Below are 20,157 nucleotides of genomic sequence, written 5' to 3' on the forward strand. Positions count from 1 at the left end.
CTTGTGAAATGTGCTTTATTTATATGCGCTTTTAACCTTTATTTCCAAGTCGGCCTCCTTTAGGTTTTGGCGTGAGTATTTAGGATAACATGAGAGATAGGGCTGGGCCTAGACTTGGGGTCACGTTACCCTTTAGGGCCCAGACCTAAAAGGGTTCGGATGTTGCCTTAAGGCAATCCGAACTCTATATATCCCTAGTTACAAACAACACTCCCTCTTAACTAGGGAAGAGGAGAATACATAATCTGAACTTTTAGGGTTCCATCTAGCACACAAGCATAGAATGGATCTAGCGCACAAGCATAGAATTACATCTTCTACCTAGCACACAAGCATAGAAAGTGTAATACGCAAGTGGGTCTTTACATAATGACAATCATCCATCTAGCACACAAGCATAGATTGGACATAATTCATTCTTGCACACAAGCAAAGAGTGATTCAAAGTGCTGCAGATAGTCACTGAGATTGCAGCTCCCTCTCAATCAGGGTCCCGTTTTCTATAACACCAAGTCTGTCTCTGAAGTATTCGAACTTCACTCTGGATAAAGGTTTGGTAAGGATGTCCGCAATCTGTTCATCTGTGCTAATGTACTTTAGATGAATGGCACCTCTTTGCACCATGTCTCGAATGAAATGATAGTGTGTTTCCACATGTTTGGACCGATCATGGAATATAGGATTTACTGACATATTTATACAGCTTTGATTATCACAATGAATGGTGGTAGGATCACTAGCTTGACCAAATAATCCAACAAGGAGCTTACGAAGCCACACTGCTTCTCTGGATGCAACAGATGCGGCGATGTACTCAGCTTCTGCAGTGCTTAATGCTACCGAAGATTGCTTTCTACATGCCCAAGAGATCATTGCAGAGCCCAAGTTGAAGCAGATACCTGAAGTACTTTTCCTGTCCTTGACACTTCCTGCCCAATCTGAATCTGAGTAGCCTTCCAAGAGGATTGGGGTATTAAGTGATTACTTCAGCCCATAACCAATCGTGCCATGCAGGTATCTTAGAATGTGCTTGGAAGCAACCAGGTGAACAAGTTTAGGTAAGCTCATGAATTGATTGAGAGCATTCACAACATAGCAGATATCTGGCCTAGTATTGACTAGGTACATTAGGGAGCCAATCAACTTCCTGTACTCAGAGTGATCTGCAAAATCAGAGTTAGCTGCAGAAACACTTAACTTCTTTAAGTTAGATTCCATAGGGGTATACATAGGTTTACAATCTAACATTCTAAATCTTTTCAGAATATCAATAGTATATTTTCCTTGACTTAGAAAAATTTCATTAGCTCTTTGCCATACTTCTAACCTTAGGAAGTAATGCATTAGACCTAAGTCCTTCATTTCAAATTCTGAGGTTAATTCCTTTTTACATCTTATGATTAATTTACTTTCACCAGTGAGAAATAAATCATCCACATACAAAACTAAAATAAGCATCTCATTATTATAAACTTTCAAGTAAATGTTAGCATCAACATCATTCTTGGAAAATCCTAAACTTAGTAAGTACTTATCAATTCTTTCATACCAAGCATGAGGAGCCTGTTTGAGCCCATATAAGGCTTTCTTCAACTTGCAAACATGAGAATCTCTTTTATGGATTACATAACCTTTTGCTTGTTAAATATAGACTTCCTCCTCAATGACACCATTGAGGAAGGCTGTCTTAACGTCCATTCGATGCAGCTCCCAACCTTTGGCTGCAGCAATAGCTATTATAGACCTAATAGAAGTATATCTAGCAACAGGGGCAAAGGTTTCTTCATAATCTATTCCTTCTTTTTGAGAAAAACCACGTGCTACAAACCTAGCTTTATATTTTTCAATACTACCATCAGCATTATGTTTAATTTTAAACAACCATTTAGAGGAAACAACAAACTTACCTTTGGGTCTGGGTACAATGTCCCAGACATCATTCTTGATGATAGACCCATACTCTTTATCCATGGCTAATTTCCAAGCATGATGGGACATGGCTTCTTCGATATTGTGAGGTTCAGACTCAATGATATTGCACATTACAGAAATGTAGTTGGCATGATTTTGGAATCTCTTGCTATTTCTAAAGGTTCCTTTGGGAGCAACAAACCCTTCAACATCTTGAATCGTGTTTCTAACCCAAAGTGGTCTCTTCTTGCAGACCACAATATCCCGAGGTACATCGGTAGAGTGCATAGGTTCTGATGGGTCATTTTGAACTTCCTGATCTGGAAGGTCAGTAGACTCCTGTATCTCAAGGTTAGCATCAACTATTGAATCTTGATTTTCAATCTCCATATCATTATTGTTGGTTAATGAACCTTTAGATCTTTTGAAAGCAACATCTTCAAAAGTTACATCTCTACTTACCTCAACATACCTTTGACTTGGAATGTAGATCCTAAAGGCTTTGGAAGATTCGCTGTAGCGTACTAAGATGCCTTTCTTTCCAGATGGATCCAACTTGGTTCGTTTTTCTTTAGGCACATGAACATACACAAGGCTTCCGAATATCCTTAGGTGACTGATGTCAGGTTTGATTCCTGAAAAGGCTTCTTCAGGCGTCACATCTTTTAGGGTGCGATGAGGACATCTATTCTGAATATAAACTGCGGTTTTGGATGCTTCCGCCTATAGAAAAGGTTGCAAGTCTTGATCATGGATCATGGCTCTTGCAGCTTCAACAATGGTCCTGTTCTTTCTTTCAGCAACTCCATTTTGCTGAGGATTGTAGGGAACACAGAACTCCCTCTTAATTCCTGCGTTAACACAAAAGTCATAGAAACTACCTGAGGTGTATTCACCTCCATTGTCAGACCTCAAACATTTAATTCGATTTCCTGTAGTATTTTCAACTAAGGCTTTGAATTCTTTAAATCTGTTTAGGACTTCTTCAGACTCTTTAGATTTAAGAAAATAGATCCATGTTTTCCTAGAGAAATCATCTATGAAGATAACATAATATAGGAAACCGCTAGGAGATGCTACAGACATAGGACCACATAAATCTGAATGAATAAGCTCTAAACTTTCTTTAGCCCTACTATCGCTTTTATGAAAAGTCTTCTTTACATTCTTACCCATTGCACATCCTTTACAAGCATCATCATGATATAAACTGAGTTTAGGCATACCTTTAACCATTTTACTGAGAGTGGGAAGAGCTTGAAAGTGAAGGTGACCCAATCTTATATGCCATAGCTCGCATGATTCAGGGGTATCATGGATGAGAGCTTGAATTGGATTAGCTGCAAGCTTATATAAACTATCACATCTATTTCCAATAATACGAGCAGATTTGAAATTAGATTTCTTAGGCCAAGCGAGTACTTTCCCTTCAGAAAATGCTATTTTCAAACCCTTATCTTCTAAGGCAGAAATGGAAATAAGATTTCTTTTAATACCAGGTACAAATAGAATATCACAGAGTTGCAAGGAAATACCAGAATCTAGATTTAAAGAGGTAGTGCCAGAACCTTTTACCGAGTATCGAGCATCATCAACGATTACTACATGAAGATTGGTGTCTTTTTCAATCAGATCTGAGAGATGCTCACCAAATCCTGAGATGTGTCTGGAGGCACCACTGTCAAGTATCCACGTATTGCTGTCCGTAGGAACATTGCTGGATAGAGTAGAGATAAGAAGGTAATCTTCACTTTGTTCGACAACTTCATTTAAATTGGCTTCCCTTTCCTTTGGGTCATTCTGACAATCTCTGGCATAGTGACCATACTTATCACATCTGAAGCAACGAATGTGAGAGGAATCTCTTGACTTTTTCCTTGGATCATAGGAGGAGGATCTAAAATCTTTGCTTCTCCTCTTTCTTCCAATGACCACCTTTCCTAGATTTAGTTAAGAGAACATGATTATCTTTGAGAGAGTTCTTGAGTTTTCCTCTTACCTCAATTCGAGATTCCTCTTCGATGCAATCAGATTGAAGACGCTCAAAGTTGGGACGATCGGCTCTTCCACCAATGCTACGAATGAATGGTTCCCATTCATCAGGTAGACCATTTAATGCAATCATAACAAGATCTTTATCTGAGATTTGGCAATCAAGAGTGCTTAGCTTGTCCTTTAGTTCATTGATCTTCATGAAGTAGGCTATGATTGAGTCTTCTTCTTTCATTTTCATGTGAAGAAGCTGCTGTCTTAGAGCAAGGGCCCTGCTAAGATCGTTGACTTCATACATCTCTTCCAAGTGTTTGATCATTTCTCTGGCAGATACAGACTTTGATATGACAGTGACAAGATGATTCTTGACGGATTCAATTATGATCCTTCTAGCCTTGAGGGAATCTTTCTTGAACAGTTTCAGCTCTTCAGCATCTTCTGGAGGAGACAACCTTTCTTCTTCTACAAATTTCAGTAGATCATTCTCTTCAAGGATCAATAGAATACGAACTTTCCAAGCAGCAAAATCAATGGCTCCCTCAAGTCTATCTTCAGCCTTCAAACCTGACATTTTTAATCTGAAAACAAACAACAGCTATATGCAATAATTGATTTGCTAAAATCAGAAGTTAGTGACACCTTAGCTCTGATACCATGTAATTTTATACCCTAGGTACGTTAATCAGATTTATATGATTGATTATGCCCTAGATTGTAATCATATTTGTAGTATTTTAACACGCCAACATTCAGTAAAATTAGAAATAAAAACAGGAGACAAACACGCATACCCTGGGAAAACCTCCAAGGAGGAAAAACCCATCATGAAAGACTCACAGGTCAGATTATATATTCTCCTCTAAATCATAAGTACAATACTTAGCTTGAATCTGATCTTCACATATCAGATTTGTCCCTTTGCATGCTTCAAAACTGCATCAAAATACACTATGTCCTCTTGGACAATTTCGCACAAGTCTGGATAAGTTCGCACCCTTCCTTGAGAATTCGCACCTTAGCAGCAGAGCTCATTCGCTTTTACTTGAGATTGAATTGATGCATTTGACTTGTGAAATGTCCTTTATTTATATGCGCTTTTAACCTTTATTTCCAAGTCGGCCTCCTTTAGGTTTTGGCGTGAGTATTTAGGATAACATGAGAGATAGGGCTGGGCCTAGACTTGGGGTCATGTTACCCTTTAGGGCCCAGACCTTAAAGGGTTCGGATGTTGCCTTAAGGCAATCCGAACTCTATATATCCCTATTACAAACAACAGACACCACCTCCTTAATGTAACCCAGATTACCGGGACTTAGTCCATTCACCCTTGGGGCCTATAGCCCAGATTTTAGGATGTCCTTTCACCCTTGGGGCTTCCTATTGAAGTGGTTTTATTCTGGCCCTCCCTAGCAGCACCCATCTCCGATTATGTTTTAGGACAGTTTAAGAAATACATAACCGATTATGTATTAGGACAGTTTAAGACATTCTGTTTATCAATTGTTTATTTATCTTGTTATCTATTTATTTGTAAACCTCTGATTTGTATAATTGATTAACTCTTATTTGATGTATTAAATTAATCGGTAGTCATGTTTTGAGTTGAATTTATTTATTTATTTTTGATATATTTGTATCACTGTAAATCTGGTTAAGTACTGTCTACCTTTAATCTTAATAATGGATTACTAGTTTATTCTCTTGTATATATATTCATATAATTATCCTCTCTCTCTCTCTCTCTCTATATATATATATATATATATATATGTATATGTATTTATGTATGTATGTACATATATGTATGTATGTGTATATATATATATACATACATACATACATAATATTAAATAACAAATATAGGAATGCCTATACTGTTTAACTTACTGTCAGCGATGATTGGATATTAATGAACATACTTGGGAGTCCAATCAGGCTGTTACTATGTACGTGGCCTTCTCCTGCCATCTTCTATTTAATATTTTCCTCCGTTGTTCCTTTCTTCCTTGTAGACCCCGTGCTTTATATTGGGGCAGAGGCTATGCCCATTGGGAGAAACATAGCTTATGTGGGGTCACCTCTCCCCCCAAATGGTATTTGACTTTGCTTGACTGCCACCACTTGTTATTGGTAATTGGTGGCAATAACTAATTAAATATTATTGTTAGATAATACTAAATATGAAGTATTATTGTTAAATGAATATTAAGTATAAAATATTACTGCTGGAGAAATATTAAATATTTAGATAAATTCATTAATAATACATATAAAGGATGGAAATGAGCTAGTAAGAAATAGATGATTGTGTAACAATATTTATATTGGGATATGAGAGTCCACCCTCGCTAAGTTTGCTTGTCCTCAAGCAATTTAACGTTTGGTTGCTCAAAAATTTCTGCTCCTTCCCATGTGGCATCTTCTTCTGGTAGCCCTTTCCATTTGATCAAATACTCCTTGATGACCTTATTCCTTAATCTCTTTTCCCTCATGTTGAGAACCCTTTCTGTTTCTAGGATGAGTTTACCCTCATCATCTAGCGGAGGCAATTCTTCATAGAAAATCACTTGTTCCCCAAGGACTTTCTTAAGTTATGAAACATGGAGGACATTGTGAATTCTGCTATTCTTTGCTAATTCCAATTCATATGCCTACTTTGCCAATCTTCCTCAAGATTTATAGGGGCCATAGAAACGTGGCTTAAGTTTTTCTGCTCCACTCGTTTTGATGGAAGATTGCTTGTAAGGTTGCAATCACAAGAAAACCAAATCTCCAACCTCAAATGTCCGTTCAATTCGATTCCGGTCAGCATATAGTTTTTGTTGGTTCCGAGCATGATGTAACTTATCCTTGAGAGCTTTGATACCAATATTCTGCTATGCAAAATCCTTAGCCCCTGGTACTCTGCTTTCAGGAAGAATCGAACTCCTAAAAGTAGGTTCATAATTGTATAGTGCTTTAAAGGGGCTCATTCCAATGGATAGATGGTGTTTAGTATTATAGCAATATTTGCCGAGGTGTAGCCATTTTACCCATGCATTCTGCTGTCCTATAACATAATTCCTAAAATATCCTTCTATCCACCTATTAACAATTTCAGTTTGTCCATCAATTTGAGTGTGATAACTTGTACAGGGTGTTAATTCAGTGCCTACTAAATGAAAAAGCTCTTGCCAAAACATGCTAAGAAATCTGCTATCCCTATCACTGATAATGTTTTTTGGCAACCCATGTAGTCTAAACACTTCTTTGAAGAAGACTTCAACAATTTGAGGGGCTCTATACTTTGTAGATATGGCCATAAAATGTGCATATTTGGTTAGTCAATCCACTACTACGTATATGCAATCTTTCTCTTGGATTTTTGGGAGGCCCACTATGAAGTCTATGGAGATACTTTCCCATTTCTGATTTGGCACTAGTAGAGGTTGAGGTAGACATGTCGGATGACTTTTCTCTGCCTTATTTCATTGGCATGTCATGTATTCTTGGACATGCTTCAATATATCTTAAGTCCTTTCCAAGAATATTTTTCCCTCATCTGTTTATATGTTTTGTAATATCCTGGATGTCCTACTTAAGGGTTGTCATGGTATTCCTTAATAATTCTTGCCTTGATTTTTGAACCAGGTGTAAGATATATTCTATTCTTATAGAGAATGAGTTACTCTGCTACTTTATAATCTTCATGTTGTGTGTTCCCTTCCATGATGTCATTTGCATGGGAGTCTTTGGTATATTCTACAATAATAGAGTGCTTCCAATCAGCTATGATATCTATTATGGTATTTAGATAGGATCTTCTAGACAATGCATCAACTACCATGTTTTTTTTCCCCTTAACATATTCTATATCAAAATTATAAGCTTGCAGTTTGCTTACGTACTTTTGTTGCCGATTGTTAAGATCCCTTTGTTTTAAGAAGAATTGTAGGCTGTTATGTTCACTTTTGACCAAGAACTTCCCACAAACAAGGTCTTGCTTGAGTTTTGCCAAGGCATGCATAATAGCCAACATTTCCTTGTCATAGATGGAATAGAACCTCTCAAAAGTAGTGAGTTTCCTGCTTTCAAAAGTAATTGGGTGCTTATTCTCCATGAGGACTGCACCAATGCCCTCTCCAAATGCATCACATTGTAGTTCACATGGTAAGCAGAAACCGAGAATGGCCAAAATAGGACATGTGCTCATTGCCACTTTGAGACTGTCAAAGGCTTGTTGGGCTTGTTCATTCCATCCAAAAGATCCTTTTCTGGTTAGATCTGTTAGGGAGGCTGCAATCTTTGAGAATCCCTTCACAAACCTCCGGTATTAACTACACATTTCCACAAATCCTCTTAGCTAAGTTAAGGTTTTGGGTCTAGGCCGTTCCTTAATAGCCTTGTTTTTTCCTTCATGAACACTTACACCTTGCTCATTGATCTTGTGGCCTAAGTATAAAATTTCTTTTAATCCAAATTCACTTTTTGAAGCTTTGGTGTGTAGTAATTATTGCTCAAGAATTTTCAATACTTCATCTATATGCTTAAGATGATCCTCCCATGTTTTACCATATATCTGGATATCATCAAAAAATATTAACAAAAATTTCCTAAGTTGCTTTTTGAAGGTACGGTCCATACAAGAGTGAAATGTAGCAGGGGTATTTGTTAACCCGAAAGGTAGGATTAGAAATTCAAAATGTCCATAGTGGCATCTGAATTAGGAATATCCTCCCCTCTCATTCTAATTTGGTGATACCCTGACCTTAGGTCTATTTTAGAAAAGTATTTGGCCCCATGGAGTTCATCTATAAGCTCGTCCACCCTCAGAATAGGATATCGATTTTTAATAGTTTTTTAAGTCAATGCCCTGTAATCCATACACATCCTCATCGCTCCATCCTTCTTTTTGACCATTACAACTGATGATGCAAATGGGCTTGAACTTGGTTGGATGTGGCCCATCTCAAGTGATTCATGGTGACTTGGTCATCATCTCCTTCCGGATTCACGATAGATGCTTCCTCTCGCCTCCTGTGGATCTTTGTCTTTGGCCGCTCTCCCGTTCGTTGATAACTCGAGCTTTTGGTGTAACGACAGTTGTGATTCCAACAATTGGTATCAGAGTCAGGGTTACGGGTTCGAATCCCAGGAGGCCTCCTTCATTCCATTGGTGTGGAACCCTCAGTCGGCATTGAGAGGGAGATTGTTGACTTGGTCAGCACCTCGTTCGGGATTCACGACATGTGCTTCCTCTCACCTCCCGTTGATCCTTGTCTCTAGCTGCTCTCTTATTCGTTGATAGCTCGAGCTTTTGGCATAACGGCAGCGGTGATTCCAACAATTCATTTATAGTCTTTTCTATCTCTTCCTTAAACTTTTGGGGATATCTATATGGAGTGGTGATTACCGGCTATGCTCCTTTCTCCATTCCTATGATGTGCTCAAATCCTCTTTTGGGGGTTAATCCTAGAGCGATGTCATCAAACACCCTTTTGTGCTTCTTGAGAATGGGTTTTATGTCAATGTGTAGGGCTTTCCCTTAAGGAGTAGACTTGCCAAGGACCATGCATTGTGCTACCCATTGCCCTTGACCTTTCCTAAACATTATAACATGATAATCTTGTAAGGTTTTAACAAGAAACAATAATTTTATTTCTAATAGTAATATTGTGTTTCCAAACTTACCGAAAAATTCTTTCCATTCTTTTGCAAGAAACTACCTTTTGGGTTCTGTTAGGTAAACCCTTCAATGTAACTTCTTTTACCTCATGCTGAAAGCTAATTGTTAAGTTGGGAAGATCAGTCATGTAACATCCCAAAGAGTATATCCAAGTAGAGCCTAGGATTACATCAGCATATAAGGGTACAACATAAAAATCTTCCTTGATGGGATGTTTGCCTAAGAACATCTCTAGTTGTGGAACTATTTTGTTGCATTGGACCATGTCTCTGGTAGCTGTTGCTGCTGTAAACCCGATAAAATTTTCAGTTTTCAACTTCCTTGTCGCCACTAACCCTTCATTTATGAAATTGTGGGATGCCCCACTATCCACAAGGACGATAACTCTTTGCCCTCTAAGTGTACTTTTGATGCGGAATAGCTGATGTTTGGAAGTGTGAGTGATGGTGGCTAAGGTTTCATGTTCATCTTCTTCAGTCCTAACTCTTTTGTTAGCATTTTCCTCAATTTCTTCCTTGGAGGTTGCTTCTATCATTTGGGCTCGACCCCTCTTGCCACATTTGTGTCCTGGTTCCCATTTTTCCTTACAGTTGTAGCATAGTTTTTCCTTCTTATGGAAGGAGTGTCCACGCTCCCAAGGGTCCTTACATGTGTAACATATGTTTTTTTTCCTTAGTTCATCACGTTCTTCCTTAGAAGGGAAGGTTTTGTGAGCTTCATTCTTTTTGTGGAAGGGTTTGCCATGGTTATAAAAGGGTTTGTTGCTTGCTGTTGTAACCTGTAGTCTTAATGTGTTTTCAATGGCATCTTCTAAAGATAGTGGATTAAGACGCTCAGTAACCCTTTGAGTGAATCCTTTAAGCCTTCTACAAATAGATAGGTAAGCCTGTCCTCTTCTACTCCTGAGACCCAGACTGAGATTTTCTGAAATTCTGTTATGTAACTCTCTATTGACCCTTGCTGTTTTAATTGAGTCTTCTTGGGGGTGTTTCCTTTCAAACCTCTTGATAAGTTTTTTTGAAAATTCTTCATAGGAGGTTATATTTTGATGTCCTTGGGTGAGGAGTCCATGGTGCCACCAATCATGGGCTAGACCTTCCAAGTGTAGGGTAGCAAATTGGAGTGTATCCTCCTTTGTCATTGGGCTGAGTGTCAAATAGGTGTTTAGTTTTTGTAACCAAGCATGGGCTGTGATTTTATCTGTCCCATCAAAGTTAGGGAGTGTTACCTTATTTACTTTATGTCTCAATTCCTTATTTGGTTGCCTTTTCCTCTCCTAGGTACCTCTTGTCTCTTGGCTTCACAAAACTTTCTAAATGTTATAAGTTCCCTAACCTCAGGGTCCAAGTTTCTATAAGCTCTAGTAATTTCCTCTGTGTTGTTTGAGAGAGGGTCAGTTTCATCTTCTTCCCTTGGAGTATCTTCCATGGGTAGGAATGGGGTTTTGGGTACTCTAGGCGTAGATGATCCATTATTATTTCTTGAATGATTTGAACTGATCTCTCTCTCATTTGAGGGATTGTTTTTGTAATTTGAACTCCCCATGTTTTGTAGGGCCTGAAGTAGTGCTTGGTTTGTTTTTTCAATATTTTCATTCTAGTTTATGATTGTTTGTTTTGGTTTCTCCATGAAGTCTCTCATTTCATTGATCATTTGTTCATTCATGGTGGATGTAGCCCTCCTAGTACGTTGCATCAATTATTTTGTTCCTAGTACGGTGCTCTGATACCAATTGTAATTATTAGAATATTTAATTAGTATTTTAATGGTCATTAGAGTATTTTTGCTTTATTAAGTTTTCTATTTTTGGCTTCTATTTTTTAGGAGTAGTTGTTTCTTTTTTAGAAACATCGCCGTTTGTAATCGTCTATTTAAACAACTTTATAGTTGAATAAAGTAATCTGATAATTTGAGCAATAATTTTTCATGGTATCAGAGCGGGTCGATGGGGTTTGTCAGGATTTGGCGAATGTTTAAATAAAAAATTCGTAAGCCCTTACCTGGAATTTTTTTCCAGAAATTTTTTTAATCAATTTATTTTTTATGAAAAAATTGGAGTTTTTAGGTGCAGGTTTGCAAGTTTGTTGGGCATGCTAGTGTTCGTGTTCAGAAGTTTTTTGTCTGCAAGGTTTCTGGTCGTGGCTTTTTGTAGGTTCAAGTTTTTTGGGGCTTTCGTTTTGAGAATTCATGGCCTACAAATTTTAAAAATTTGTGGGTTGAATTTTTTTCTTTTTTTTTGAATGCGGCTTTTTTCGATGGGTCGGATTTTTGCGTTTTTTTTCTGCCTCAAGTTTTCAGGGTTTGTATTCTTTGTTTCTCGCCTAACTTTGTGGCTTTGTTTTTTTCCGAAGTCGCACTCTGTGCAGCAATGACGATAGATTTTTTGTAGGGTTTGTGTTTTTTGGGCCACGTCGAGTTTTTTGGCTTGCGATTTTTGCGTTTTTTTTTGCCAGGGCTATTGTTTTGAGGCAGCGGCGTTGTTTTTGAGCACGATCTGGAGGTTTTCGTGGCGATTTTTACTATGTTTTTGAGCGCGATTTCCTGCAACTCGTGATTTTTTTCCAATGACAATTTTTCATGAGAACGCGCGCGACGCGACAACGATTTTTCGCTTTTTCAACCCACATTTTGTGGGTTTTTTGGTTTTGAGATTTTTCCTGACTGATTGTTTGTAGAGCAATAGAGTTTTTTTGCTGCGGTTTTTCAACCTGTTTTTTCTCAGAACCTCTGGAATTTTTTTTTGGCGTTTTCCGTGCCACGTGTTTTTCTCTGTTTTGGATGCTTCAGGGATTTGGAGGGTTTTAATATTTTTTTCAGGTTTTCTTGTTCTGGGTTTTCTAATTTTACTCCACAAAAAATTATGGCGGGGTTTTGTTTGATTTTTCCTCAAAAATCAAGGGGTGTTGTTTTACCACGTGATGTCAGGTGTTTTGCCATGCAATGTCTAATGATGTTTACCATGTGATGTTTGGTGTTTTGCTGAGTGATGATTGGTGTTTTACCATGTGATGTTTGGAGTTGTGCGGTGTGATGTTTCAAGGTTTTGTTCGATTTTTTCCTCAAAAATTGATTCAGGGTTTCAGTTCCTGTTTAGGGTTTTCATCATTTTTTCCAATTGTTTAGGACAGTTTAAGACATTCTTTTTATCAATTGTTTATTTATCTTGTTATCTATTTATTTATGAACCTTTGATTGGTATAATGGATTAACTCTTATTTGATGTATTAAATTAATCGATAGTCATGTTTAGAGATGAATTTATTTATTTATCTTTGATGTATTTGTATCACTATAAATCTGGTTAAGTATTGTTTACCTTTAATCTTCATAATGGATTACTAGTTTATTCTCGTGTATACATATTCATATAATTGTCCTCTGTGTGTGTGTGTGTGTATATATATATATATATATTAAAGTGCTCATGTATTGAATAATAGTAAATGACAAATACAGGAATGCCTTTACTGTTTAACTTACAGTCAGGAATGCCTTTAATGAACATATTAGGGAGTTCAATCACGGTGTCACTATGTACATGACATTCTTCTATGATCATCTCCTTAATATTTTCGTTTGTGGTGCCTTTCTTCCTTGCAGACCCTGTGATTTGTACTGGGGTAGAGGCTGTGTCCGTTGGGAGATGTGGCTTATGTGGGGTCACGTCTCCCCGCAAATGGTATTTGATTATGCTTGACTGCCACCACTTATTATTGGTAATCGGTGGCAATAACTAATTCAATATTACTGCTGGATAATACTAAATATGAAGTATTATTGTTAAATGAATATTAAGTATTAAATATTACTGTTGGATAAATATTAAATATTTAGATAAACTCATTAATAATACATACGAAGGATGGAAATGAGTTAGTAAGAAATACAATGATTGTGTAACAATATTTATATGGGGATATGACAAAACCCCATCGACCTGCTCTGATACCATGTGATGGTAAATCGATGTACTAAACAAAGTAGAAGAAGGCTCCTTAAATAGATTTACAAAGACATTGTTTCTAAAAGAAACAATCGTGAACTGAAGATAGAAAAGGAAGCTTCCTAAAGCAACTAAGATGACTATTAAAGAAACATTACAATTTTTTAATATGGTTGAGGCCCAATGTAAGTCCTTAGTGAGTATGGTACAATAGATACACCTTTCGAGTGGCATCCAAATTGAATGAAAGACAATGCTGTTGTTGTAAGGGGTCAGTTGCCAATTATGAATTCAATTTTTTTATTAAACACAAACTCACATGATCGCTGTAGTTTAAAAAATAAAAAGTAAAAAGTAAAAAGTAAAAAGTGAAAACTATTCTGTAATAGAAGATGGTGCGAGACTAGAGAAACAAAATTTAAATCATTCTTTCCTGGTTTATTTAATATTTATGGTATCCAGTGCCATTAGATGGTCCCCAGATTGTTTTCATTTATATCTGCCTTTTAAATTTGATGCATTGTTTAACAATGGAGAAGTTCAGTGTGTGAAATTAACTGACATACCTAGGTGTCAGGTGTGGGGGGATAAATTCAAAAGCAATAAGCTAAACGGGAGTAAAGTTGAACAATTTATCGTAATTAGTTAGTATAATTAGTTGTGATCTAGGAAAAATATTTAATAGCATACTTATTTGCTCAACACTTTTAGACAAGAATGACTGGAAGTGATTGTAATTTGGCTTAATCTATAGAAAATTTAATGAAACTGGGCTGCACTTTCACATGTCAAAAAACCTTCACCAGACATTGGTGAATATGTGGAGCCTTTGTCTGTTGATTGTACTTTGTTTCATGGGTTCAGTTGTTAGAAGACCTAGATCTGGGTTTGATCTGAACCTGATTGGGGTTTTGGTTTGATGCAGTTGGGGGATGTCAATGAGACGTGAAATCACTGTGCGTTTGCCCGCAGCATACTTGGACAAACCTACAATGAATTATGGTGCATTTTTTTTAACGTTGCAGCAAATGTGGGGAATTATTAATATTTATGGTTCTGTATTGCCACAATATGCTTGGCTGGAATTCACGTTTACAAGGACTCAAAATATGAAAAATGCATCTGTAAAATGCATAGGTCTTGTAGTATCCCTTGCTTATGTATGGAAGAATTGATGATTTTGATTCAAGGAATATTGTCCAACAAGTTACATACAATCTACAACTAAGCACTTTACTGATTTGCAAAGTATATAGGAAACATATATCAATTTAACTACCAAGGGAACAACTCAATTTTTCATCAATACTAGAATTGACATTATGTCAAATAGATGTCATACATGCTTCAGAAATATGGGAGTTTGAAGTATACAACTGTTGCAATTAATTTCTGATCACTATTTCAGACTTTCTAATGATAGACAATGACATTCATTGATACATGAACAAAGATGTAAGTTTGCAACTGATCTCTAAATCGAACCCTGACAAGATAGTATTCCAATTAAGCACACTTGAATTGGCTGAGTACCAATTCCGAAGAGCAACCCTTCAGAGGATCTTTCACCCCCTCAGTTATGCAATCACTTGGGAGGTATCGTTCCCAATGATTCAGCTGAATACTTGTAGACCTTCAAGCTCCACAAATGCTCAAGTAGATGCACTAGAGAAAAAAATAAACTTGGATGCCAAATGAGAGACCCATGGGGTCTATTTATACACATAATAGAATCTTCTAGAAGCCTCTTAGTCTTTCTAGAAGTATCCATAACTTTCTAGAAGTATCCATAATAGAATCTTCTAGAAGCCTCTTAGTCTTTCTAGAAGTATCCATGACTTTCTAGAAGTATCCATAATAGAATCTTCTAGAAGCCTCATTGCACTTTTTAGATAAAAAGTTACTTCATAAAATAAAAAGTGCACCTCAATTTAAAAATATAACATCTTGGCCCCAAATAATAAAATATAATGTCTCCAAGAGCATAATGAGCCATCCATTCACCAAATAAACGCCAAAATGACTCTCTCACCACAACCATCTGCCTACGAGAGTCTGGAATAGGCAAATCCACGTAAAGTGTCATGTCATACTAAAGAGGGGACATGACAGGTCTGTAGATACATTGCATTGCATTACAGATATGTGTTTTGCTGATAGGCCATATCCAAAAATCGTTGGGTTTGTATTCCCAAATAAATTGTGATCAATACATTACATTAGAGACATCTGCAGAACATTGTCCCATGATAGAAGTACTAAAAAATCCGTATGGTGCAGACACATTACACTGTACCATACATTTTAGTTTAATATCTTAAATATGATATGTTCAATTAGGTTAAAACTTTAATATGATATGTTTATTAATAATTTCAAGATTTGTTTATTTAGCGTAATATTTCAAATTTAATAAACTATATTAGATTTTACTATTTTTAGGTTTACTCTGATATACTAATATACATTAATATTTTTAATTTAATCAATTAATCTAATTTGTCGGTTCAGGTTCAAGGAACTGGTACGACAAAATTTGAAAAGGGGTTTGGGTTCGTTTGGGTTTGTTAGTACAAAAACATAATATATAAAATATACAATATAATAATAATATAATGTAATATTTTATATTATATTATATCATATCATATACTATACTATAATATAATATATCATTATTTTTTTTTTTTGGTAGGTAATAGGCCGAAGCCGCAATATTTTGAATTATTATTATTATTATTATTATTATTATGTTTGATTAGATTGACCCTAGGCCTTCCCCATTTTTATGGAAGGCCAAGAGTCACAGCTTAGAATTCCATTTTAGATGTCCCTATTGGGAGTTGAACTTGGGTCTCCATAGTGAGAACCCAGTGTTTTAACCGGTTAAGCTCAACCCCTTGGACAATATAATATATCATTATTACATTATATTATATCATATATTATATTTTATATTATATAATATAATATAATATAATATTATCATTAAATTTCAATTTATAAAAAAACTTTAAAAATAAATAAACCCCGATAGCTACTTTGACCGGTGCTGAGATACTGTGACCAAGGGCTGCGGCATGTCAGCTGATTCAGACATGAAATGTCAGCAGCAGGAGGCCAAAACAGAGTGCAAAACATAAGATAAATTTCGCCAAGCAGAGTCACTGAACTGAACTTGGAACCATATACAAACCACAAGCCAAAACTGTATTTGGGCAATACGGGGGCCTATATAGCCGAACCTGGAATCTTAGCAATTAATATATGTCTAAAAGATATGTAATGTCCCATACATTTTTTTCTTATATATATATATATATGTATGTGTATGTGTATGTGTATGTATATGTAAACTTTAATATTTTTATTTAATACAATACAGTTTTATTTAAATTTTAATATTTTTAATTTAATAAATTAATATATGTTTAAAATATATACATCTATAGAATTTGATTCTTGCGTTCAGGATGTATGTATTTATGATTTGTGTGTGTTTTTGTATTGATGAACCCAATATGAACGTACACCCAATTTTTTTGTTTTTGTGGCTGAATTGCAAACTTAGCCAGCAAACTTGAACCCAAACCAGTACTAGGATTTGTAACTTAGGACTTGCAAATTATGCTTAGGTAACATTTTAAGCTTTATTTTGTTAAAGAAACACTGAATGTTTTTGGAAAATGGAATATTTTTGTTTCACCATTAAATGGAGATTTGACAACTTTTCTTTGAGACTAGGAAGAGTGCATTTTGAGTATTCGACGGCTGTATGATAAAGCTGATATGTCATGGATAGTTAAGTAATCTGAAATTGGTGTCATGATTTGTTCTATGATGAAAGCTAAACATTTCTCTGGTCTCAGGTCAAGCCCACTGCAGAACATTGAGAAAACATTTATTTTGACACGATCGGACAGAGAATTATTGCAGAGTCCTGGTTGTGATCTTCAGGTTTGCTGTTCAGAACTATGTTGTGTTCTCTGTTATTATGAGTTCTACAGTTGTATTTTGTCTGTGTTGTGTAAAGGAAATCAAAGAAAATAATGACAATCACCACCAAAAACATGCTCAGAAATATAATGTTTCATATAATTTGATAACACAATAATTGATATGGAAAAATAGAAACCTGGTTGTGATTTCAGGTTTTCTTTTCAGAACTATATTGTGTCCTGTCCTCTACAAGTATTATAAATGTAATATGCAACAGTTATGTTGAAGAAAATTAAAGAAAGAAAAAATTAAAAATGACCAAAATTCAAAAAGGAAAATAGTCATGAAAAATCTGTTTTAGAGATCAGTAAGAATGGTTTATATGAAAAAGATAACATGTTTTCAATTGGTCAACAGGAGCTTCGGACAATAATTAAATTCTAGATAATCTCAATATATGTTAAATATTATGTATACTTCTTTATCGAGTGTAAGTGTTAGTTCAAACTAGGATTAATAAATTGTTTGTAATATGTCAACTTCCTCTTGCTTTTTGTGCTTTTTGATATTTTGTTCTCAATATCTTCTTGGATCTAATGTAAGAAAGGTGTGTAACCTTGGTGGTTTACCTAAAACCGAGCCCAATCCTAGCTTTCATATGTCAAATGCCACTCCTTGGCTAATGTCCAATCTGCAAAGCATTCTTGTCAATTTTTCTAGCATGAGAAATGGACCATATCTTAGAGTTTCATATCCTTGTATAGAGATCGGAGAATGAAACCACCCAAACAGATAAACATTACATTACTCAATGCTAAAAGTCAAAAAAAAGAAACAAAAATAAAACTTGCCACGTAGGTGACTTTATTACAATTGTGAGGCTTGTCTTTTAATAATTTAATATTATTCCATTACCCTTATAGCTTACTTTATTGAAAACAGAGCAAAAGAAACTAAAAACACCTTTTACCTTGAATTTACCATTCTTCAGAAGCTTTCCTTTGGAAATAGACCGTACACCAGGTAGAACTCCATCAAGCTGACTCAAACATTTGTTCTTGAGATGAATTTATGAGTTCCTAGATTAGCACCTCCCCAACCTCCCAAATCAGAAAGCTGCTGAACTATTGGACAGCAATCCATGTTGAGCAGCTTCACTGAGTTCCATCAAGTTGTCTCATAACCCTTCCAAGGGCATGACTTCCAAGATCACATACTCCCAAGCTAACTAGGCAACAATCCATATCGATTTGTCTACATCGGCTTTCCTTATGTGTTAAAAAAACTAGGCTTCCAAGCAATGAGGCTTGGACTCAGTGAGGGTAACCTGACTCGGGACTTGACAAAACATGTCGGCACAGACTTGGCAAAGACTCGACAAAGTGAAAAACCCGAGGAATTTAGAGATGTTTAAGGATTTAAAACTTGTTTCATGCACCCTTTATTAAATAAACCTTAAAGACACAATAACATCATCAAATAGAAGCTAATTTGGTCACATACACAAGTATACATTTGTAATGTCCCCTTCTCAGTTCTAGACTGATGGATGGAGTCTTAGCCTATTTTGGAAACTCGTAGGCTAATCAGAGACTAAATTAGGGTTTTTGTCTTTGGGAAGGTTTTTAGAGAGGTGTTTGCTCCTTTCTACAGTTTGCTCTCTACATTCTTTTTGGGATTTTCGTGAGCTTCAAGATGGTATGACGTGCATTCCAATCAGAGAAGATTTCAGAATTTACTATTTTTAGTAAATTGCGACAAGCTGACGACTGTTTGCTTTATAGGGTTTTTCTAGGTTTTTTGAGAGCTCCAGCGTGCTTTGACATGCAAATTCTTTGGAGATGATTTCCGGACTTACTATTTTTAGTAAGTCATGACTGCTGCTCAGAATGTGATGAAAATGACTTTTGACACATTAGCAGTATGCTATTTATAGTAAGTACTATTTTTGGCAGTGGTTCTATAGCTTATCTCAGTGGCTATGTCTGGCAGTGTTATTTTTGGTAGGATTCTGTGTTCGAACTCAGATGACTATTTTTTATAGTTCAGTTCAGAGCTCCAACTTAGTTCAGTTTTGGTGATTTCCAACACTTTAGTCTCCAACTCAATTTGGCAATAATTAGTATTTGAGGAGAAGGTATTTTTAATATATTGATACCTTAGGCATAAGGTTTTAATATTTGATTATTTTATAGATGGACGACTTAGGAAAAGGAGAAAATAATACTTCTATACTAAGTCTACTTTGGCGACTTATTTGACCCCCTTGTTGGATGCCAAAATACAATGCATTATTATTATTCTATATACTTTATGTTATCTCCAAAATTTCGACTTAAGAGGGGTCATGTTTGGACGCCATTTGCTAAGGGGAAAATATGAAATGCAACGCCTAAGGGGTGAAATGAAATGTAATGGGATTTGGGCGCCATTTGAGTGGAATTTGAATTTGAATTTGGTTGGCGAAAAGTTATAAATACTGGCCTTGGGCTATCATTTGGATATCCAATCTTGTTATGATAACAAAGTGCTGTTGAAATGTTGTCAGATTCTTACTTCGAGGGATGCATAACTCCTAGTGCCTTAGTTTTGTGCTTGAAACATAGCGCCTAGCTGAATGTATGATTGTTTCTCATCCAGAGGAGCAGATTGGGCTCAATGTGGTGAAGATTTGTGTGGATTTCTGAGTGTTCTTGTTGCTGGTCGC

At 36.1% G+C, this 20,157-nt stretch overlaps 1 protein-coding gene across 3 annotated transcripts in view; it reads left to right on the plus strand.

The window, feature by feature from the left end:
* The window catches only part of LOC131079144 (E3 SUMO-protein ligase SIZ1), a 311,118-nt gene that overhangs the window by 174,044 nt on the left and 116,917 nt on the right, over nucleotides 1-20,157 (plus strand). For all 3 annotated transcript variants that reach the window (XM_058017061.2, XM_058017044.2, XM_058017052.2), the window contains exon 8: nucleotides 17,381-17,468. In XM_058017061.2, coding sequence (XP_057873044.2) covers nucleotides 17,381-17,468 — 88 coding nt within the window. The remainder of the gene's footprint in view (nucleotides 1-17,380; nucleotides 17,469-20,157) is intronic.

This window comes from Cryptomeria japonica, chromosome 8, assembly GCF_030272615.1.
Source record: "Cryptomeria japonica chromosome 8, Sugi_1.0, whole genome shotgun sequence".
NCBI classification, from domain to species: domain Eukaryota; kingdom Viridiplantae; phylum Streptophyta; class Pinopsida; order Cupressales; family Cupressaceae; genus Cryptomeria; species Cryptomeria japonica.